This window comes from Conger conger, chromosome 4 (genome assembly GCF_963514075.1).
Source record: "Conger conger chromosome 4, fConCon1.1, whole genome shotgun sequence".
Classification (NCBI taxonomy): Eukaryota; Metazoa; Chordata; class Actinopteri; order Anguilliformes; family Congridae; genus Conger; species Conger conger.
Window position 1 is genome coordinate 22,508,284 of NC_083763.1, and position 24,426 is coordinate 22,532,709.

The following is a 24,426-nucleotide window of genomic DNA, read 5'->3' on the forward strand; positions in this document are numbered from 1 at the left end:
TCACTTGATTAGTCCTACCATTGGCACGCCACCAATTTCGAGCTCACGAGACGCCACTGTTTAGCGCCACTTAACGGGCCTTGGTTATGAGTCCTTATAATCGCCCTGGTAGACATGACATCACATACGTGTAATTAATTTAAAATATCCATGCCAATTCTCTGAAATCATCTTTCTTTGTAGCCTAAACAGAAAAGGCTAAGGAGTAAGTTGGATGTAACTTAAGAAAATGTAATTTTGAACAATGAATAAAGTATGCTATTGTATGGCATCTACAGAACAAATATGGAAATTAGACTAAATATGCCTTGTGAGACTACTCTGTCCCCTTCCCTGCAGTATTGCCTTTTTGTGCACTTGCCCTCTCTTCAACCTTCTTCAAGATTATACGCATATCTTAGTGTCACCTTCAGTGTGTTCTGGCAAGTAGCTGCTGAAATGTCTTTAAAATGCAAGCTAGAGGAGGGTATGTAATTTCAAACATAAAATGGGCTAATGCATAGCCGTTGCCAAGTGAGCGGTACATTCTGGTTCATTTGTCTATGCATACATTTATTTTGAATATAGGCTAGCACATTAAATCACAGCGATAATACCAATGGAAAGATTCTCTTGTCTCTTTTGTTAGATGAGCCTTTATGCTCTGCAGATGTGCAGATGTTCAGGAAAAAGTGGGTGAAATGCCAAGAATGTCGATGGGACACAGCGTTATTACGTAACTGTACTTTGATTATTGATGACTCCGTATTTCTGACTTAAACAGTATCCCACTTTATTTGAAATATACGACTGGGCGTTGTGTACCCAATGCAATGTATTCCAAATTAACAATTGCCTTCTTTTAAAGGACATAATGTAAGGCAGCAGCTGATTCTGTGCATACGCGCTTTGGACATTTTGCAATATCTTAAAAAAGTGGCAATTAATTATGCAAGCGTAATTTCGCACATTACATACTTCGATCTGTTTTTCTTTGGAGGCTACTAGTATAGGATATGTCACAAGTGTTCAGCTGGTAACTTACTTGGCTGTAGTCACGAATCTAACAAAAGAAAGACCGTATGGAAAAAGTACGCTTCTGATTGGTTCGAAAGCGTCCGTCAATCGTCGTTCGACATTTTTTTCCAGCACAAAACTGAGCTATTGTGAAACGAGAACTTTGTGTAGCTCCGGTAGGCTACCTTCTCAAAACTCTCCTGATCCTCGGAGAGCACTCGGGATTTATATATCGCTTTGGATTGGATCTGTACTGAAACAAATATTCAACTCATTGATTGAAATAAAGGACTGGAAAATACTTTACAAATCGTTTTACTTTAGACATTGGCACCATTTAAAAACTTAAAGAAAATGACTCAGTTCAACAAGGGACCTGCGTATGGGTTATCCGCAGAAGTCAAAAGCAAGGTAAGAAAATAAACATTCACGTTAGTCTACTTTCATGTTCAGCCTTTTACTTTTTTTTACTGTTCATGTCCCAGAGATGTTCATGAATAGGTTAGTTGTCTGGCTAATGGCGTGATTCCGATTTTTGATGTGACGAAAAAGCTCACTGTTTTGCGAATGAACGTTAACATACCCCTATCTAACATTTATAACCGTACCAGATTTTGGATTACTTCTGCGTTCTGCAGTTCTGCAGTGGTGAGCTTTCATAGTCACGTTACTCTGTTCGTCGTTGACAGAGAATGGCACAAACTCTAGGAATAGCTGAATTATAAGTTCGCCTAACACATTGTGTTCTGGCGATGAATATTTCCAAAACAACTCAAAAATTACGGTAACGTTAGGCCATGCTTATTATTTCGATGTTATTTCTGAAATTGTCATAGATTTTAATTCAGCTCATCGTGCTGCGTTTGCATGGAATATCCCGACCTGCACCTGATCCTAGCAGCTTGGTCTGTTTACCGTTTTATTATTCTTTTAGAATAGGTTTTATATTTCTGTTTGATTAAGTCTATACTATGATTAGCCTAATTAGTAACAAAGATTAGGCTAATCGTGACTGGGAATACTGAGGTCACCAAACTAATCAAAATAGCATATTATTTCATAACTTTTTATAAAATCGTCATTTGCGATTCTAATTGGCTAGCTAATTTGGTCCTAGTGTTTTCAAAGGTAGGCTACCAGTTTTTTCCAGTGGGGAGGCTATGCCATATGAATGAAATCCATGCCTGATTCATTGTTCGAGTTGCTGTGGGAGGAGTCTCGATCTGGGCAGTTCAGCAGGCCTATATTAAATAAGTGCTTTCAGAGTATTTTGTTAAAAGAAATGCGACTCAGTCGGGCTTGAGTAGCCTACGTATCCAGAACTGTGATGTCTTCAGCTGTAAAATAAAATAAAGAAAGAAAGAAATTGGTTTCGCTAAACGTTTAAAACATTCTTTTATTTATTTTTTCTATTTTTTCTCCCATTTATTTATTTATTTTGGTAGAAACAAGTATCAAAGTATTTCAAAGTTAGATTCAATATATCAATTTTATAAAACGTTAGTTCTGCATGACGATGGTCAAAGCGTAAGCACGTAGGATGGCAATCCTTGTCCTTTTCAGAATTACTTAAGCATGACATCATCGGTTATCCATGGGAAGCGAGTGGGCCAGGGGAAGCAAGACTGGCTGCCATATGCTCTTGCCCGGATTTGTTCTTTATTTGCATTATTGTCTTTTAGCCAAACAAAGCTTCCATAACACCCGTTCCAATCAAACTCCGCACCCTTTTATGTTTATTGACCTCAAAGAGTAACTATAGTTTATGTAATATTTGGGATATTAGCGTTATAATTCACTTCATTATAAATTGAGAACTTTGTTTAGATATGATGGTTTGTGAGCTCTAGCATATGGATGGATTGTTTTGTGAGTTTCCTTTTTCCCTACTGTAGTGCAGGGAAGCTTCCAAGGCCATATATAACTTGGTCTGATGAGAAGCAGGCTATACAGTTTTGTGGAAGTTGCACTGTGACATGACAAGTCGTCAATCAGAGGTACATCAGTACATCTTCAGCTTCAGGTTGCACTGGAGGTGGTTCAAAACCAGCGCTGCAGGTGTGCACAGCTGAGCCCAGTTGTGCAGGCCACTTCACTTGCAGTTTGTGGGATTACCATGTGAAATAAAAAAGAAAAAAGAAAAGAAAAACAGAATTATTTCTGCTCTTAAAATCTGTTTAATTCATTTGCATGGAATGGAGTCAGATGAAAAAGTCTGCAATGGGACATGAAATTAAAATAATAGCTTTCTTTCAGGCCAGTGTGATTTGAAATATTTTCCATCTTTGCTGCCAAGTATCCCATTTCTTCAAGTGCTGACTGATATACTTAGCAGTTTTTGATAGCTTGTGTAAAAAGGAAGAGCAGCCTGAATTTCAGGGGAACTGTGAATGAACCCTTGCACAAGCTCCTGGGAGTACCCCCAGCTGTTAATAATGGCCAAACCATTTTATTAGATGATTATTTCTAAACAACGTTCTGTGTTCTCTCTGTGGTTCCAGTCAACACCATTGCTACATACTTATGTAAAGTATGTGTGACTTGTTCACTGAAGTATTCCTTGCATTTAGCCTACTTATCATCTTTTATACTGTGATAAATTCAGGCAAGACCGAAGTAACTACTTCATTCACACAGTTCCGACCTCATCAATTTACTTTTTTTTTTAGATTAGTGTCCAATAATGTAGGTTTACTTTTTATTATTGATGTCTGTTGCATTACTATTGTTATATTGCATTATTTATAGCAAAAGTGCAAAATATAGTTCAACAAGTTGCAAGATTAGATGGTTCATTAGATAATTTCTTCAAACACTAGAGGTGTGTGAAAATCCCAGGAGAATCCCAGTTTGAGATATGCAAAACACCCTGTCTGGTACCAACAATCATTCCATGGTCAAAGTCACTTAGATTGCATTTCTTCCTCATTCTTACATTTGGTCTGAAAAGCAGCTGAACCTCTTCACCATATCTGCCTGCTTTTATGTATTTAGTTGCTGCCTCATGATTGGCTAATTTAAATATTAGCATTAACAAGCTGGTGTACAGGTCTACCCAATAAAGTGCTCAGTGAGTATCTTATTTCTGATTTAATTCCATGAGACAGTTCTATTCTGTATTATTGTGTCTTAACTTGATTAAATCCAAATTAATCTTTGATTAAATCCAAATTAGCATTTTTACCCTTTTCAAAATCGCAAGATTATAGAACCCACTAGCAGGTTTTCCAGTTTTTCATAATGTGAGTTGAAAAAGATGCTGGGTGGTGCCAGCATAGCATGAAGTGCTCTTTTTAGGCTCAAAAAAAGTGTGTGTTGGTCAAGCCCTTATTGATCCTGAGATTGTGTCTGCAATGTACTGAGGATGAGAGGAGGTGAATATAGTTGAGTTGAGGTAATCGGGGCTTAAATTATCATGGGATTCCTTCTACTCTTGGATGTGCATGACCCATGATATTTTTTTTTTGTTGAATGTTGACCCTGTGTATTCCAACACTCTCAGAAATAATGGTACAGTTGAGGCACATTTTTGTTCTTTCAGGAGCTAATCTTCTAAATGTACCCTGAAAGGTACATTTAGCAGGAGCTACACTAATCTTATTTGGTACTAAATAAGCACCATTTTACAAGCAAAAAAGGTACAAATTAATGATTAAACCCAGGGTGAGGGGTCCAGTTTTGTGTACCTATCTGGTACCACCCCAGTGACAAGCTTTTGTACCTTTTTATGCGCTTTCATACCTTTTTGTTCCTGAGAGTGAAGAGAGGCAGTGGCAGTTGGGTTTGGTATGGAGAGAAGGGAAACGTGCAAAGATAAATGTAGTGTTGGCTGCTTTATCTTGGTGTAGAAAGCAGATGTTGATCTTGGCTGAGTGAAAGCAGCCCTGTATATGTAACTAAAGATCCCGAGAGCTATACTCATGCGCTAGACTTTTGACGTATGATGCCCTACGTATCTTTCTCGCACACTCCTTTTCACTATCTCTCCATTTGTCAGAGTATCTACCCATACTCTTCCTTTATCACAATGTACCCTGCCCCCCCCCCCCCCTTTTTTTTTTTTACCATGTTCAGCTTCTCTTCTGTTTGTTCCTCAGTGTACAGTGTCTATCACAACCGACACGGCCAGAGCTTTGGACTGTGACCTGAGTGAATTTTGATGTGCTTGTCAGTTAAGCTGGTGATGAAGTGATTTGCTATACTACAGGTGCATAGAAAATGGGAACCACAACAGAGATAAAAATGTAAAAAAACAAAAAAAAAGTATTAGTGTTCTATAATTCTGAAACATGTTTGTTTTTGTGTCCATTTAATTCCGTTTATTCCCTTTTTACACCACGTGGCTTGAATTCTTTTCACCTGTTTCTTTGCAGTTAAACTGCAAGTGCTTGAGTGGTGCTTTAATATTTTTTCTCCATCGTGCTTTCTAGCAAGTTATGCAATTTGAAAAATCTTTTAGAAAAATCTCACGAGACTTGCATCACCCCAGATTTCTCAAAATTTCCTGTTTGGTGGTACATGTCACCTGTCTTCATTTCACTAATAAGACCCATTCCTTGACTAGACTAAAATATTGCCTTTGAGCTTTGAGTAATCCATTCACAAGAAGGCACAGTTCATTGGATTTGACTGTAAATCCATTCATTTTCTCCTTCACGTTAAATCCTAAAGATCAGGAGGCCCAGGAGGTCTGATCTCCGTATAAAGGGGCTTTTATTCAATAAGAAGTACTCCGCTTCCCTCATGCAAATCCGTCGGCTGCAATTCGACACTGTCATTTTTTTTTTCTGGTCTTATCGTGGCCTTTTAAATATGTTCAGAAAGTCCTCTTTCTTATCTCTCCTCTCTCTCTCTGTCTCTCTCTCTCTCTCTCTCTCTCTACTGTCTGTGAATCCCTTCAGGCCTGTTAAAAAAGCATGCTTTGTGCACTTGTGGTTGACAAATCAGTTACTTGATCGCTGCAGCAAGTTTTGAATAATCAAACTAATTATGCATGTTAACCAGTGTGGTCCAGAGATCAAACTCTGCCTGTGGGCCTGTTGCGTGCCATTTTGGACACTGTCTACCAACGTGCAGCCAGTCACACAGCGTTCTTGCAGCTGACAAATTCCACCGTTACATCACTGTGAAGAAATTCTGTCTGCCACCTGTTAATTGGCTTACTATCTCTAGCTGAGTTTCGATGGCAGATAACACCTCGGGTAAAGGCCTCGTCAGCTGGGTGCACGTTTCTAACTCTTGTGGCTCATGCTGTTTTAAGCCATCTTACTCGCCAGTACTGTGCTTTTACTGATATTATCAAATGCCCAAGAAAACGGGGATGGTGAGCGTAATAATTGCACGTTTTGCAATTGTTTCCAATCTTGGAAACGTCTCTTTCAATTTTTTTCCTGTTTCCTGTTCCTGACAACTGAATATCCTGTCACTCACTTTTTCCTTTGCGTATATACTGCGAGGCTACAAACTGTGGTGGAGGACATTTCATAGGTTATTTTCATATTGCGTGCTTATTGTTGGCGCACATCAGCCAGTGACAGTACTACATGGTCATATGTAATGGTTTTAAAACCACAGGGATTGATTTCCCCAGGCACCCTGTGGTTTTACAGTGATGGACTAATGGCAAGGGTAGAATCAGGCTGGTGTCTGTGGGAAAGACCTTTACCAGCTAACCCCCCTGCAGCTTTTTGATTGTGCCTCCGTGTTACTGGATGATGATAAAAATTTCAGCTAAGTAGCTAAGATTTTGCCTTGCTTGTCTTGGCTCACACACTATAATGAGTCTTATAGCACATGTTGGATTGGGCCTTTTATTGTATACAAAATGTGCAGTCTTTTATGCAAATTATAAAGTGTTCCTAAGCTTTAGGAAAATTGCTGGTGAAGTTATTTTTCTTCTAGATTTTTCCACTCTCCAAAATAGTTGCTACGTGAAATACTTGTATTTGTTTGTTTGCTGTTCCTTTTTATAATCCAAGCAATAATAAGGCCCTTAATATAAGGCATGAGGTTTGTTGGTGTGCTGTAGTGGGGATTTGCTTTTGGGTGGGCAAATTGTTGGCACAAAAGCGGTGCAGTACAGAGGCTTGTGATTCTGTGACCATGGGGAATGAAAACACACGCAGGCGGCAGACTGAGTGCCCAGACTCATTCTTATTCAGAGCTGCATTACTGACACAGCTGCACAGAGAACCGCACTGCCAAGTCATTAACTCTGCAGCACTGCAGTGGACTTCTCCAACCGCCTCAGCCTGCTGGCTACTGAACCGAACCGGTGTGAATTCCTTAGGGCCGAAATGGCAGAAAGCAATAATAAGGCCCTGTGCGTTTGTGCGTACCCTTCCTGATCTTTTCATCGAAATGATCTAGGGGGAGGGTGGGGATCTCGGCTCAGGAGGTAAGAGTGGTCGTCTTCCAGCCAAAAAGTTGCCGGTTCGATCCCCCGCCCTGTGTTTCGAAGTGGCCCTGAGCAAGACGCCTAACCCCCAATTGCTCTCAACAAATTGGTCGGTGCTTTGTTTGGAGTAAATGGTAAATTTACCCTTTCACAGCTGGCTCCCTTCGTAGAATGTGCGCTCGGCGTTGCGGTCGTGCGTGTTGCCGGGTTCAAGGCTCAGAGCTCTGAAGGGAAGGCTGCTTTTGGCCTTGCTGTGATACACGGCACTGGGCACAAATGTCTGTTTTGGAAATGGTTTCCTTTCTTCGTTCACAGATGTAACTCTGGCCCCCAGATGCTGCTTTCATGTGCGCACATAGCCGTGGTGTGGTCAGTGAAGAATTGAGCCTGCAACCAGATATTTGCTGGTTCAGTTTAGCAGTGGCCTTTATCCTTGTGTCTAAGGGACCTTGCTGGAATTTCTTAAGCAAATTTCCAGCTGTATGAGTTTTATAGCATGAAAGAATGCGTGCTATTTAGGCTAAGTCACCCTGGAGCGAAGCAAATAAATAATGTTGATAACTGCTCCGTATTCTGAGCTGATGGGAAGAGCCAGTGCTTTTGATTTCCTTTCAGCTCTACATACCCACGCTAACTTCATTACATTACATTACATTACATTATTGGCATTTGGCAGACGCTCTTATCCAGAGCGACGTACAACAAAGTGCATACCCATAACCAGGGATAAGTTCGCTGAAAGACCCTAGAGGGAAGTATAATTTCAACTGCTACCTGTACAACAAAGCTAAGGACGAGGGCCAATATATATATTTTTTGAACAAAGAAACAAACAAACCGAGCAAAAGTGACCAAAGTTAACTATCCAAACACTGCTTACCTAGCCAACTAAAAATACCGATACACAAAGCAAGTCACAGAGACAACAATTAAGGTTCACAGGGAGGTAGGGAGGGATGGGGAGAGGTGCTGCGTGAAGAGGTGTGTCTTCAGCTTGCGCTTGAAGGTGGGGAGAGATTCTACAGTTCTGACCTCAACGGGGAGTTCGTTCCACCACCGTCGAGCCAGAACAGACAGTAGTCATGAGCGTGAGGCATTACATTACATTACATTATTGGCATTTGGCAGACGCTCTTATCCAGAGCGACGTACAGTTGATTAGACTAAGCAGGAGACAATCCTCCCCTGGAGCAATACAGGGTTAAGGGCCTTGCTCAAGGGCCCAACGGCTGTGTGGATCTTATTGTGGCTATACTGGGATTCGAACCACCGACCTTGTGTTTCCCAGTCATTTACCTTAACCACTACGCTACAGGTGTAGCGTAGCGCAGGCTAGCGTAGCGTAGGCTTCACGACAACTTCAGAACCGGAAAAGTTAAGCGGGATGTCACGGAAGCGTTCGGTGAACAGATGATGTAGGCTTTCTCCTGGAAAATCGCCCCACCCTGTGCGTGGATTTGTCATACGGGACCTAAAAAAGCCGCCTCGGAGGTGGGTCAGCTGTGGAATAAATATCGCCTCCGTGGGGGAGGGGAGGTCAACGCCGGGGTTTGGAGGAGGCACCTGTGCTACTGGCTCTGGGGCCCCACCTTTAGGAGGTGGAGATGTGCCCACTGGGAGTCGTGCTCCTAAACTCCTCCCGGGCTCTTCGCGGAATGGCCGCCAGTGCGCAGTACAGATGCCGTAATGCAGGGGGGAGGGAGGGTTTTGGTGTCTACTGTGCTAGCTGCAGTGTGCTGACGAGGGGCTTTTTCCCTGGATGGGATCATCAGGCATTTTGCAGTGTGCTTTCAGCTCCACGCATTGTCATTTAACCCTGTGCTGCCAGTCCTGGAAAGCTTCATAGTCTTTATGCGTTATGATAACATGTGAAGAATATGCACAAGGGGTAGGAAAGATTGATAAAGGTTTAGCTCTGGTCCCACTCCATTTATATTTTTATTTTTAATCTGGTGTACCATTTCAATTGAAAGATATCTGGTTTGCTCCTCACCCAGTCTAAATTAAATCCACTGCGTATGACGTGCTTATAGGTGGATGTTATATGAAGTTTGAGAGATATGAACATTACTGTAATAATATAATGCCAAGCCCTGAACTCCATGCAGTGGAAGCAGAATCCCTGTAACAAATGACTACTTATGAAATAATTTTATGGACTTCTACAAATACAGAACATCATAGAATTCATTCTAATGCATAACAAAAACAGTGTCATTAAAAGCTCTCCTGGGGTCTCAATGTTGGAAGGCGGACAGAAGTTAATTGTCAGTCTTTCATGCCTAATGGAATTACAGAGGAAGGATTTAAACGAGCCAGACAAACTTTGCCAAATGAAAATGGATTTAATTTCAGTTTAACAAAACATCCTCTCAAAACTCCTAGTGCTTATCTCTCCTGTGTCTCTAAATACTAATTATCCTAACATTCCATGAGGAAATCTCTGAAGATTAAAACATAATTATGGATGCTCTTTTAAATGTATTTAGTGTTTTTTCTACAGAAACGAGGATTTGCTTTGTTGCAGGCAATGTATAGCCTAATTTTCACAAGCATTCCACAATGGTCTTTGCGGCCTATTCTTCTACCAGAAGCCTGTATATGCCCTGTATGGATGAGCTCCTGCTTGGTGACAAGTAAAACCTTTCTTGAGCAAACCAAAGGTTAATTATTTATAAACATGATCTGAATTAGCTAGCTGAGCGAGCCCTCTTTATTTCCTGTTCCTGTGTGAGATGTAAGCTTACCGAATGAGCACTCTGCACTGGAAGGGGTGTTTCTGAATTATGGGTCGATGGGGCCGGACCCAACCAGCAATAGCAATGTTTTGAGGCATGCTGGTCATGGCACAATACAATTTCACAATAGATTGGGTGACGCTATATCCAAATTGACTTGGTAAGGCATACTTAACTGTTGTGCTCAGTGGTGGAAAATCCTGGTTCAGAAAGTAAAAGTCCCCAGAGATAGAAATCAGCTGTCATCATGCGTGGATGAAACGTGTGGCAGCACTTTTACTTGGTTGTGCTGAATAGCATAATTTTGCTTAAAAATAAAAACCGCTTTGTGCTATCAGCGCTGGTTGGACCATGTCTTGACACTGCTATTCCTCTTAGATGTGTGTGCTTGCTACTGTGTGGGTCTCATAACCCCCTGGCCTTTAGGGACCACCAATGAGGTAGTAAAGCCACAGTACATGTGCTCCAAAAGCCAAATGAATGTGTGGTGGGTCACAAGCCCTCGGGCTGAGTAAGTTAGGTTAGTCAATGTAACGATGAAGATGCCAGCTAGTGGTAAAAAGTATAGCTAGATTGTATTTAATAATGGGACGTCCACATGAGTTTAGCAGGCCTAACAAGTACTAGGCTATATGTTTGACAGTGATGTCCTACTAGCTTTTAGCAAGCAAAATCAAGATGAATTTGATTGGTTGACCGTTTCAGTACTAACCTTGGATATATGACAAAATTTTGGTGCCTTTAATTTTTTGCTCGGCTGATCAATTTTGCTGAAGACCATACTACACACTGTCCTCTCGGTTTACATGCATCTTGGTTATGTGTTTGCGGTAGAAATATGGCTATTTCTTGACATTCCTCACTGGAATTTTCATGCTGTCACCACCATGGCCCTGTACCCCTAACGTTACAGTCAGGTTGCAAGTAGCCTAATGGATGAGCTACGCAGTTGTATTTTGGTAAAGGCCTGCAAAGCAAATCTAGTTCGGGACCGCTTTGTGTGCGAGCCTATGTGAAAGATTCCACAGGCTTGTGTGTTGTGTGCCTGTGATGAATGTGTGGTTTGGCGTTCGAGGCCCCTGCGGCGCTCTCTCTCCTGGCCCTGTTGGTGCGTTCCTTTCACTGTGCACAGTCATCAGGAAAGGCTGAGGGGGCTGCCCTCTGTGGCCAGCTTTTGGCTCTTGCGGGATCGGCCCATAGTTTTCAGCATTCTTCCACTGAGGCTCGGCTCAACGATTCTGCTGTCAAGAGGAGAAATGTGTACCTCTCTCTGTCTCTGTCTCTGTCTCTGTCTCTGTCTCTGTCTCTGTCTCTGTCTCTGTCTCTCTAACACACACACACTTTCTCTCTTTCCCTCTCATCTCTGCCTCTTCCTTCTTGGACTTGGCTCTCTTCCTGGAGAGTGACTGTTGGAAAAAGCAGAGAGAAAGAGGCTCTGCCCTCTAATCTGTACAGTTCTGGCTTAGAAGAGCTTCAGTGTATCCTCTGGTGTGGGTCTCTAAATGTTGCAGTCCCCCCTCATTAGCCGTCATTAATTCCTCGCTGAATGTGCTCTGAGGATTGCTGTTAACAATATTGATGTCAGAGTTCTCTTTATGGACACACATACGGCATTGAGGCCATTTTGGAAAATGACTACAGCTTTGACCTTTTCAAAGACTTGCTGACCTTATGTGTGAATGAGATTTTTCTGAGCTGATACGGAGCTGATTGTGGAGAAATGGGAGGCCAAGCAGCAAAGATGTGTAGGCACACAGTGTCTCTACTTTTTCTTGTTATTCATCATTGTCTTTTTCTTCTGGCTAGGATGTCTATGGCAACCCCTAGAACCATATGGTAAAAGGTTTAGAAATTTGGAGATACTGTGAGAGGTCCCAGTGCACAATTTATTGTGCAATTTATTCAACAACAAAAAGATTCTGTTTTACCTGGAATCTTGGAGCTGATGTACTCTAGTGTAGCTAAAGTTAGCCACTCTGTAATCCTGCTTGCCAAGGAGTCATAGCTAAAAATGTTGATTCACATTCACTACGAGGTGTGTAGAGAATCAGGGGGGTGTTAGGATTTTCAAGATGTTTTCACAACATTGTGACTGTTGGGGGGGGGGGGGGGGAGTTGCCTACTGCAGCTTTAAGGGATGCTATCTCTTTGCAGTTTAAAGTCTGCCTGCTTTGGGATTTGTTTTTTTTGGTTTTTTTGAGTCCCTTTTTGTATGTTAAAATGGGGACAAGGAATATATATATTTTTTTTTTGATGCAGGGGTAAATTCTATTGTGTAGAAACGGTGAAGATTTAAAACAATGAGTAGCCTGCAGAGAACAAACAGGAGATTTTCTGTTTGAGGAATATATGGCATGCTCCCCCTGGACCGCTGAATAAAGTGTCTCATAACCATAACTGAAAGTAGTCCCGATTAAAGGAACATTGCGAAAGCAATTTTCATTTAATAATAATTATTCTCATTTAATAATAATGTACATAGTTATTTGCTGTTCAAAGTGCTTCAGAGAAAGAAATAGAAGCATAACAATTCAAATAAGATTACATTTAAGTGGCGTAGCCCAATACTTGAAGTGGTTTAAATTTAAAAATCCAAAGGATTCGAATTAGGAATTGTTAAAGCAGAATCAAAAGGTTAAATATGAGTTTTTGCAAAGTTCCTTTCACCTTGTTTGTTTTTCCAGTATTTTCTAATTTTCACCTTGTGAGGTTATTGAAAACATTTTGAAACCGTATTATGATGCAGCTAGGGCTGCACTATATTGTGTATGTATCGTCATCGAGGAGCATGCACAATAAATACATTGTGAGACTCATTGAACTCAGATTAATAGTATTTATTTAAATTGTTTATTTGTTTATCGCATATTGTTATTGCAATACTCAACAACGTTATCACATATTTTACTCATATCGTGCAGCCCTAGGTCTAACCAAGAGATGTTTGGAATGGTTTATTGAGAAGCTTAAAGCTCCATTTAATTAAAATAAGGCAGATGGAATATTGGAGGACAAGTGGTGTGATTCAAACATAGGATAGTGGCAGGAATTAAACGAATGAGGAAGACTAGAGGGTCACAATAGCATACTGTCAGATGACTATCTTGGCCAAGCCGCACCAGGTGAGGGCTTTGCTGTAATAAGCCTGCTCTGCTACTGGGCTTTGCTTTCACAGCAGTTTCCCCTGAAAACACATGCCGATTGTTATCTTTCTGAGAAGTCCTTGCCTTATCCTACTGTCCTCGTGTAGTGTTGTTTCTTGTCATGTGCATTAGTTCAGGCCCTGAAATTGTTGAGCCTGAAATACGTGGAGCCGTCCTCCACGTCCTGACTGGGACTTCACTGAGAGGGAATTCGTCCATGCAATTTCCTGTGCGGCTAGCTGCTGTTGGCTTTAGTCCAAGAAAAACACGAAAATATTGAATGAAGAATGTTTTGGAAATGTGTTCGACCAAATTCCTCTCTCCCTTCGGTATAGACCCTCTCTCCCTTCAGTTCAGACCTGTTGTGCTCTTTCTCTTGACTCATTTTGTCATTTGGAAATGGACATTCAGCAAAGGGACACTCGTAGTGTGGGAATTGGTGGCTGCTGGTAACACTGTCCATTAGATAACCACTTTGTTTCTACATTGTAAAGACAGGAAGTGTGAAAAGTACTCTGCTCCAAATTCAAACTCAGTTTTGAATGTTATTACTGAACTTGGCGTTTAAAAATGGAATGAAATGGTGTTGGGGAGTAAAATAGGAGAAGCTATTGAACCATTTTAACCGATAAATCAAAGAGGAGAGGATGTGAGGTATTGATTGCCATTTGTTACTCTGCGCATGATTAACTGCTGTTTTGAGCATGACCTCACTGGTGCCTTTTCACTAAGCTTTCCATGCAAAAAAATGCATTTTCGTTTCTTTATCTCAATAGCTGGTTACCATGACCACATTGGGAGATTGTTGGTAGGCAGATAGTCATGACAGGTGATGCCTCCGTCAGTACTTCCATCTCCGCATTTAAATATTTACTTCTTACTGGAAGTTTTAAACTATCATTTTGTTACCCATCCTATTTCAATTATTTCAAAATTTAGTGGCCTATATGTCCTACCGTACATGAATATGTGATCTGGCTGAAAGTTTAAATGCAGCCCTTGCATGAAGTGTACATGAAATGCTAGGTAGTTTCAGGTTTAGTAAATGTACTGTGTGAAGTAATAGATGAAACCACCCCCCAACAGATATTTGAAGGGGAATTAATCCAGGCGTGGGAATGCTGTTAGAATGCTGTGACTCAGTCTGACTGACCGTTTGTCTAGCCTTATCTCTGGTTTACAGAGACCCATGACACAAGCGCAAAGCGCCTGACACCACAACAACCACAAAAACACGCCGAACAACAAGGTCTGCACATTCCTGCTTCGGTGTTTAACCTCTGGTGATACTAGCTATAGCCTCATGGCTATATGATTTGTTTTGCATGGCTGTAGCTGTTACAAGCTTTTTATTTTCCATAAAATGCTGTGTGATTAGGGCTTGGAGAATTCTTTCAGTGTGTCATCTTGGCTTTCAGCAGTACTCCAGGTGTCTCTACAGTTACTTCAGTGTTCAGCAGTCATTTGGCTGTCTGCACCCTCTCTCATTGTACAATTGGGGAGGAGGCCTAATTATGAGGTGTGAGATGATACAATAATGCTGTAAAGCTTGGCTGCTTGAACAACATCTAACACAATGACAGATGAAAACAACAGGTACATTGCATACTGCCATTTACTTTGTCAAAGATGTGGAGACAAAGACTACAATTTGCTGGTGCTGAAAGAAACGAAAATGCAAAAAATGACAGAATCGGCGGGCGAGTACTCGCTTACTGGAGTAAATGGTCCCATCCCTAGTCCAAACGGCTTAATACGATTTACGGAATGTGAGTGTAAAATTCACAAAAATGAGGATAATGTTGAAATGTCTATGGATGAATTCCGGGATAGAGGCTAGAGCTGAGAAAATACTTATCCGTTTAGACTAACACAGATGCTACCTGTCACTTGTAGTGTAGACCAACAGGCAGTGAATATGGTTTTGAGAATTTGACTTTTTAGTTTGCTTTCATATGCCAAGTTCAGTTTTGATGTGCCCCTGAAAAACTGCTTTAAAATCATTTTAGTTTAGCACTGTAGAACAGGTTGCTTTTCTTAAATCAACATTTTCCATTTCCACAAAGAAAGTTCTGTGTCTCACACCTATTGTCATCAGACAAACATTGTACTTACTTTCTGATTAAATGATAATTTAAATGGTAATTGAACAATTTCCATAATTTATTGATTGTTTTACATGTGGCTTGAAACAGAGGCTCTATCAACTTATTAATGGGGGATTGAAATTCATTCCAGCCTAAGTGGCAAGCCAAAATTATTTTGGACCCTAGCCTTCATGTTCTTCATTTAAGGAAAAAAAACTGAGAAAAATATTTACTGGTATGAATATTATACAGCGTAGGCTGCTATGTAAAATGTCTGTGTATTGATGCATATAAAATGATATTCTGTTGAGCTGATTATTGGTCCAGGATGTGTTATAATTTCTTTTTTTTAAAGCCAGTGTAATGCCACACTTAGTGGGCCATGATAAGGTTAAGTTTTCAAACCTGCTCATGGCATTGGATGAAAATAATTATTTATTATTAAATGTATTTGTTATGAACAGAATGTGTCTTGCAATTCTTATTTGCATCTTCATAAATACCAAAGGGATTCATCTGGGAGTAAAACATTGAAATGTAACACATTGGGTTAAGTAATGTAATTAAGTGGGTAAATTAATGAGGTGTGTAGTGAAGTATTAAAGAAACTCATTTGGATTTTATTCCCATTGGGTTTGGTTGTACCTACTATTGTGAACCTCATCTTGTGCTCTTTGAGAACAGTAAATTGGTTGTGGATGAAACCTCTTTTCAGCAAGGACAAGATGGCTGTATATGAATGGGATTCTTGTTGAGAGGTGTCAGAGGAGAGACAGGCGGTGATGTTTTTTATGTTTGCAATCTCATCAGATCGCACAGAAATATGACCCACAGAAGGAGGAGGAGCTTCGGTACTGGATTGAGGACGTGACGGGCATGCCCATCGGAGACAACTTTCAGAAAGGCCTGAAGGATGGCGTTATCCTCTGCGAGTGAGTGTGTCTGTGTGTCTGTGTGTCTGTGTGTCTGTGTGTCTGTGTGTCTGTGTGTCTGTGTGTCTGTGTGTCCATGTCATCTCCCTGGGGACTGCAGTATGGCTGACATTGCCACAAAGCCCTGACTTTGCAGGGAGTCAGGCCCCCTCTGCAGCTACAGCGCTGCTGTAATCCATAGCTAATGGCGCAGTGTACATCCCCACTAAGATTTACACATAATCAATGCCAGAGCCTGTCTGTGCCTGTTTCTATGCAGACGACCGCTCTTTGCAAAGCCATGCAGCCTATTGTTCCCTTTGTATCAACCGTGTACTGCTGTCTTGGGTGAACCATCTTCACTGTGTTTTGTTTTCATAGCCTGCATCCTTCATGACCCTTGACTTGCATTTCCAGTCAGATGGGTTTAGAGAGCTCGCATTCTTCAAAGCTGATGTAGTAAGGGGTTGTGGGAAACGGTTTTGTGAAATCACTTGCTTCTTTTCTAGGTTGATTAACAAACTACAGCCTGGCTCAATAAAGAGAATCAACCACTCACAACTGAACTGGCACAAGGTAAGACTCCATTTAGACTGGGCCTTTTTCTTTTATTAAACCAACTGTCTCATGAGAGCCTCATGGGATTGGTCAGATGCTGTCTGGAATAGTGACCGCAGGAAGGAAAAAACATAAACTCCCCATCTCCTGCAATAACAATATTAAGACTTGCAACATGCTTTCTCATTGGTGTGTGTAAACTCCATTGTTACGTGGTTACGTGGATAACACTTGGGGAGGAGCATTACTGTGGAGTGTTGCACTCTGACCGAGTTGCTGTAAAGCCTTGTATTCTTGTGTCCTGCAGCTGGAGAACCTTGGGAATTTTATCAAAGCCATCCTAGCATATGGCTTGAAGCCCAATGACATTTTTGAAGCCAATGACCTCTTTGAAAACGGGAACATGACTCAAGTACAGACCACCCTCCTCGCCCTGGCTAGTATGGTAAGCTTTCAACTTCCGTCAGGAGCGAGGGAGGATTTCCTGCGTCCCACATCTTGTTTGTGCAGTTCTCAAGATGGAGTCCTGCGGACCCAGCTGTCATTTTTATGGTCGCCATTCTGTCTGGCTTTTTCAGCCGAAACAGGATGAATTGTCGCAGGTTTCATATTGGCTTGCAAGACTGTTGCAATGAAATCTCATTTTTCTTAATCTCAAAACTTTTGAAATCTAGATGACCAAATGCTTTAACTGCTTGTGCTGAATGAGTTGTATTTGTATTTCTTCAAAAAAGTTCAATTTTTTTCTTGGTTTTTTTTCTGAATCTTGTTCTGGACATTAGCATTTATTTTGGCTATGTAAGGTCATGCTTTTGCTCCTTTGGATGATTACATCATGTTGGGTTAGGATTTAAATTAGCCTGGAATCCCTGGTTTACCGTATATGCAGTATGTTACAGTATATGCATATACAGTACTCTTAGACCACACTGAGTTAAGTTTTTAATTTTTCGCTTCTGAACTTACAGGCAAAGACAAAAGGTTTGGACACGAAGATTGACATTGGTGTGAAATACTCCGACAAGCAGGCAAGGCACTTTGATGAAGCGAAGATGAAGGCTGGCCAGTGTGTTATCGGACTGCAGGTAAGTTGTGTAGGCTATGCCCAACCCTTAACAAATTATCCTCAAACTTTCCACTGTTTATAGCTATATTGCTGCATAGTTTCAGGCAGTTGGTTCAAGTGAGGTGCAAGACATGGAGGTGCATTCTCCATGGTTACTGTGGGCCATTTCTTCACTTCTTCAATTTGCAGATGGGGACCAACAAGTGTGCCAGTCAGGCTGGAATGACAGCTTATGGGACCAGGAGGCATCTCTATGACCCGAAGACACAGGCAGACAAGCCTTATGATCAGACCACCATCAGCCTTCAAATGGGAACCAACAAGGGAGCTAGCCAGGTAACTCTACCTTGAGAGGAATTCCCGTTCCTAAGTCACTCAATTTTGAAAGTTGGCACAAATTTTAAATAACACATTGATACAATAAGACACCATCCTTAGAACAATCCACATTTTTTTCAAGGAGCAAGAGATTAAGCTTGTTTATGTAATCAAGACTACATTTTTGCTTTGACTGCGAGGCCAAGGTTAAAGTTCCGTAGGACGAAATGTGCTTTGCTGTAAGCTTTGAGCTTGATTTATTTGATTCTTTCACAATCAAGATTCTGGCATGTTTTCTGGTGTGTGGCATTAATTACTAATCATTAGTTCCTCAGCAAATGTGCTCTCAGTCTTGTGTTTTGAGGCATTTTTGAGGCATTTTTGGAGTCATATTGTCATGGAGTTGTATTGTTTTTAGTCTGACCTAGAGACAATTTCTCATGGAACTGCTGGATCCTTTTACTTTTGCCATTTCTCCTCTGAGGCTGCTTAACCCTTTCAATCCCAAGCCCAATATGACATGGCTCCACCCAAATCCCAAAGGGTTTTGGCTTTGGTTTAGAAAATTGAGAACATTGAGAATTTAGTCAGGTTTTAAAAGGGGCTCGGTAGCAGCAATTTAGATTTTTGAAAAGGTATAAGTTCGAGAGTGCCATATGGCATTCTTGGGACTGAAAGGGTTAACAATCCCGTTATTTAAAAAATGTCTCATTCTCCCTTGCTGTCTCTCTCTCTCCCTTTAACTCAATCCCCCCCCCCCTCCAGGCTGGAATGTCAGCCCCGGGCACCAGGAGAGACATCTTCGACCAGAAGGTGGCAGTCCAGCCGGTGGACTCCTCCACCATCTCCCTGCAGATGGGCACAAACAAAGTGGCCTCGCAGAAAGGCATGAGCGTGTACGGGCTGGGCCGGCAGGTGTACGACCCCAAATACTGCGCCACCCCCACGGAGCCTGTCATCCACACCAACGGCAGCCAGGGCACGGGCACCAACGGCTCCGAGATCAGCGACAGTGACTATCAGGCGGAGTACCCCGAGGAGTACCAGGGCAGCTATCACGACGAGTACAGCGAGCATTACAACGACCAGGGCATCGACTATTAGGAGCCTTAGGCTGTAGTCTGAGCAGTATTAACGTTAAGTACCTTCTATCAACAGAGCAAGTCTTTTGCTATCCTTGCTAGTCTTCCTTGTTTGTTTTTATTGATGCATACAATATGAATATTGCCTTATTTGCATTCCTATCATCCATTTGAGTGGCAGTATTTTTTAATCAATCATAGTTTTGTGTAGAACTGTAATGATATTGAGTTCTGTTATGAGAAAGAACATTCCTTTTTATCCTCTTTAACCTTTTATGAAGTATGGAGTACTGTGAAGTAATAATTCCCTTTTCAGAAACTATGCAGCATTGGCTTCGTACACAATTTCTTTCTTTTTAAATTTACTTTTTAATCGAGCAATGCATTGCTTTTAAAGGAAGTGATGCAAACTCAAACTTGCCAGTCCCTGGATGCTGTTTACACTGGCCTTGTTTGAGCAACCCACCTTCCCCCACCTTACCCCACCACCACCCCCTCCCTATCAGACAAGATCTTGAAAAGGACAGGATCTTAAAATGGACATCGTCTTTAAAAAGTGTTTAAAATGATTTGGTTTCACTGAGATCTGTAGTGTAATGAGGGTACATACAGGAGGCTTGTATACAGCATTCTAGTCTCCTTTCAATTCATGTGAAATCACTGGAATGTGTTTTTCTGCTGTGGTGAAGTGTGGGTATTCTAAGCGGTTTATTCATTTGTTACGACCAAACACAAGTTTATCTTCCAGCTTTTATGCCGTTGCTCCCTAGTGCCATAATGTCCTTATTCATTGAAAACCCCTACTCCCCTGTATTTATTGCCATGTCTTTTCAATATAAACTGTTCCTCTGTTGTATGGATCTTTTTATGAACACAGTGTATGTTATAAATAAAGCCTTTAATACATTGGTCACATGAACCTCCATTTTGTAGTTGATGAAACTGGGACCTGACATCTGACCTGAGTTCATTTATGAAAGTCAAAGTGGCTTTTATGGCAAACTAAATAGTATCTTTCCGGGAGAGCTCTCTCCCTTGGGATTCAAATCCATGACTGGTAATACCTCTCCTTTTTCCTCCAAGTTGACAGTTGTGCTGCAGGCCTTTACCATGAACCTGTTGTGGAATGGCTTGCTTAATAAATTGCCACATTCAACCATTTTTTTTAAATACAGAGCTGGGATCTTTGGAAGAATGGTGCACTGAATATGCTCTAAATCTGTTCATACGAGAAGAAAAGCCCATAAATCTTATGACTGAAGCTAGCCTCACAAGACCTCGGAAGAGGGTTTTCTGGACGACGGCCACTCGTTCTCATGTCCCACGGTTTCTGGAAACATTTATAGGAGCAATCCTTGGGCCTGCGTCCATTGCCTTCATTACATGTGGCTCAGTGCGGATTCCATGGCTTTATCAAAAGGCATTTTATGTGCTTCAAATAGTGATCTTCCATAGTCATCTGGGAATGTAAAACGGATCACTGGAAAACCAAGAAGGATCCTCAGCTCGCATACGATCATGTCCTGAGAAGGTGGTTCGCTGAGATTTTTAGTTGCCACTGAAACTCATTTCGTCAGTCATGTGATTATAGAAATATAATGTTGTGGGGCTGAACTGAATAGACTGTCTGAAGAGTTTCCTCCTGCTTCTAAAGCATGACATGGGAACATCTGAATGTACCATTGACCTCAAATTTACCTAAATGAAGCCCATTGTTTTCTTTTTTTTTACTGTTTTCAGGGGAGGGGAGTAACGTTGCAGATGGCTGAGCAGGGTGTTAAATGCGGGGGTGGGTGTGGAATAATATTCCAGCTCTTTGTGGGAGGCGGATGACTGGTTGAACACTGAAGCCACTGATTTGCGTCGGATATGGTTCGCAGAGTAGGGGTAATGTGTGTAAAGTTTCAAGCTCTCTAGTGGGTTTGCAAAGGTCTTCGTCACATAAGGAAGCTCTCTGAATAAGGACTGCTTCTTCAGGGTTACTCAATATATGTACATGAGAGGGGAGTGTAAACCAAACAAAAGCTGTTGTGTTGGCTTTAAAACTTACGCAATTTTATGATGGCGTCGTTTAACGAAGAGTGGACATGGTTACTTCTGGAATGACTAAAGTAACAGCTAAGGCGCATTTTATCTATAAGGTCTGCCGATTTACTCTTGAGAATGTAGAACTCTCAAATAAATGCCTTTGAATTAAAAGTTCCAGTTTGTAATGGCTGTGATTGAAACCGTAAACATTGATATCACGGTATCGGTAGGAGTGGTGTTATTGACGTGTTCCACGTTTGCTATGTTAGCCATTAACGAGGGGCCATGGGATGAGATTAGCAAACAAAGGGAGACTACACAGTGAGTACAGTCAAAGAATGCAGCTTCAAGGACAGTGACTGAGCGTCCAATTGAGTTCATGAGAAAGGAACTATGGCATTCATTCAATCGCCGTGTTCTTTCTTTTTTTCTCGAGGGCTGGAAGGGCATACTCCGCTGCCTAGGAATAATCAGGGCTTTGTATTGTAGAGGAATTTGGGCTAAAAATGCAAGACTCAATTATAGAGGGTCCAAAAAAAGTTGGGCACCATGGTAACTGCAGTATTTCTTTTCGTGAAAGCCAAATTCACAACCAGTCTTGCAGAGTGCATACAAACTTGGCACACAAACATGACGTGAAGGCTTACGCTGGCGGAAAACATGCTGCACAACCACATCTCTGATAAGCTCATGACTCATAAATGGCTTCTCATTTAACAGTATTGCTATTGTTTTTAACACTGAAAGTTAACTACCAACCTTTCCTTTTTAGTAACGCATACGCTGTTACCTCTGCTACCAATTTCTGCGCCACCTCAGTAATTGCAGTGGCCAGCACACATTGTTCTTTGTTTGTGGTGTCTAGCCAGTTCTGTTGCTGTTGGCATTTCTTGCGTAATAAATTGTTGATAACTACAGCTTGAAGTTTCCCTAACCTTTGACCAATCACTGACTTCATTACAGCAGGTACTGGCTTGAATGCCTCAACCAAAGGTTATAAAAGCCTTTAGACTCAGGCACTGGCATACGCTGGAGCAGACACCTGTACACAAGCACATATAAATACATGTGCTACCATCCAGCCAGCCTTCGCTTTCAGCTGTGACCTTTAGATCTGTTATGGTATATAAGCAGTTCTAGAACAGAATGCACACTGTCCTGTTGACAGAGATACTATAAAGTAGAATGCACATGGTAGTTCAATGCCATGTAACTACCATGTGCTCTGGGCTCAATCACAGACACATTATGAGAATGATAGAGTTACTTTCTCACATTATGAGGACTTCAGGTAAAGTGGTTTTCCTGCAATAAGCAGTGTGCTGCAGGAAATAATTTTTAAAAAAGGAACTTGTTTGATTTAATCATACATTTGTCTTGTGCCCTTACTAGAGCTGATGGGTGACATGGCTCAGGCAGTAAGAGCAGACGTCTGGCAGTCGGAGGGTTGCCAGTTCGATCCCCCGCCCAGGCTGTGTTGAAGTGTCCCTGAGCAAGACACCTAACCCCCAAATGCTCCTGACTAGCTGGTCGGCGCCTTGCAGCCAATCGCCGTTGGTGTGTGAGTGTGTGTATGAATGGGTAAATGAGAAGCATCAATTGTACAGCGCTTTGGATAAAGATACTATATAAATGCCAACCATTCACCATTTAGAAAAGAGCACTGTCAGTAGATGCATGGGCTAGAGCACCAGGCAGTGGATGTGATAGGAGACCCAAAGTTCACATTTCAGTACTGACATTGGCAGGTTTTTTATTCCTCAGCTATGAGTGTGCATTTTTCTTCAAGTGCAATGGTTTTCTTTTCTATAAGTATCATGAAGCTCCATATTTCCCCACTAGCCTGCTCATCTACCAAGGGTGTTTGCAGCTTCCTTGCACCATCAAACATAAGTATCTTAATGAGACTGGATGGGAACTTACCTTCTCTCCTCTCTCCACTCATTATAAAGGAATGTCACCATTTAACCTTATTGTCTGTCTTAATGTTGTCTTGTGTATTCTTGTCTATTTGTTTTTATGTGAACATAAAAACCCCCCCTGAAATGTTTATATTATATTAATCAAAATGGGCATTTTCCCCTGAGTAAACAAAGGATCAATAAAATCAAACAAAATGCATTTCATTGATCCCTGTGAATCCAGAAGCAACTTTTAAACCATGTGTTTGGATTAGGTCATCTAAAATACTAAAGGCTGGGTAAAGCAACAAAACCTGGCACACGCTAAAAAGAGCGCCTCAAATGGTCAAATCCCTGCCAAGGTTTTCCTTCCACATCATTCCACAGAGAGCACATTGATCCACACACAATGGTCCTTTGAAGGGCTTTTGTAACAGGGGATAACTGCCTAAACATGGTGCCTGGGCCCGAGTGCAGTTCTGAAAGGTTACATAACACGAGAACTGTCTCTGACCGCACAGTCCAGTGGGATGGTGTGGAAAACAGAGAGTGATTCAAAGAGCTATCTAAAAGCCAGGATATAGTGCTGACTCCAGTCATATTAAAGTGGTCACCACTTGGCTGGCCCAGTACCCCAGAGATGTGCCACTACAATGGGGTTGGAATCACTGGAGCATTCCTGTTGCTAGATTGTTTGTTAATAAATGCTTAAAAAAACATGTTACAATACTGAAATAAATCCAGCCAATTAAAAAAAAAAAAACATAAAATGTCTGGAGCTAGTCCTGCTAGAGTCATTATTTATTTAGTGTGTTGAAGCTTTGACTCTAAAACAAACTTGACTTTAACAAAAGGTCTTCAAATCAAAATATAATGCATCCTAACTAAGTTGCCTTAATGCAGGTATTCTTTTCACCTCAGTATTACAATTATATTATTTATTGATCAGGTGCTTTAATCAAAGGGGATATACAGTATATAAAAAGTCACATCATAGGATTATGTCATACAATTAATGACAAATGAATCCTAAGAATATAAAATGTTTCAGATCATTCATTAATTCATTCATTATCCTGAACAGGGTTGCAGGGGGGCTGGAGCGAAAGGGTTGCGAAAGGCAGGAATACACCCTGGACAGGTCGCCAGTCCATCGCAGGGCATACACTATGAAAATAAGACTCAAGGGCCAAGAACTCAA

The 24,426-nt window shown here is 41.3% G+C and overlaps 1 protein-coding gene across 1 annotated transcript; it reads left to right on the forward strand.

Annotated features, from left to right (window-relative positions):
* The first annotated feature begins 1,135 nt into the window (after positions 1-1,135).
* Positions 1,136-20,209, forward strand: cnn3a (calponin 3, acidic a). The gene is made up of 7 exons (XM_061238497.1): positions 1,136-1,407; positions 16,172-16,293; positions 16,782-16,848; positions 17,138-17,275; positions 17,799-17,915; positions 18,086-18,232; positions 18,980-20,209. The coding sequence occupies exons 1-7, from the start codon at positions 1,351-1,353 to the stop codon at positions 19,316-19,318; spliced, it is 987 nt and encodes a 328-aa protein (XP_061094481.1). The 5' UTR covers positions 1,136-1,350; the 3' UTR covers positions 19,319-20,209.
* Positions 20,210-24,426: the final 4,217 nt, after the last annotated feature.

Bases quoted from the DNA above. Each gene is read 5' to 3' on its own strand.
- cnn3a (XM_061238497.1), top strand. From the start codon at position 1,351: ATGACTCAGTTCAACAAGGGACCTGCGTATGGGTTATCCGCAGAAGTC. The intron at 17,276-17,798 runs GTAAGCTTTCAA...CTGAACTTACAG, and splicing joins TCCTCGCCCTGGCTAGTATG to GCAAAGACAAAAGGTTTGGA. The intron at 17,916-18,085 runs GTAAGTTGTGTA...TTCAATTTGCAG, and splicing joins AGTGTGTTATCGGACTGCAG to ATGGGGACCAACAAGTGTGC.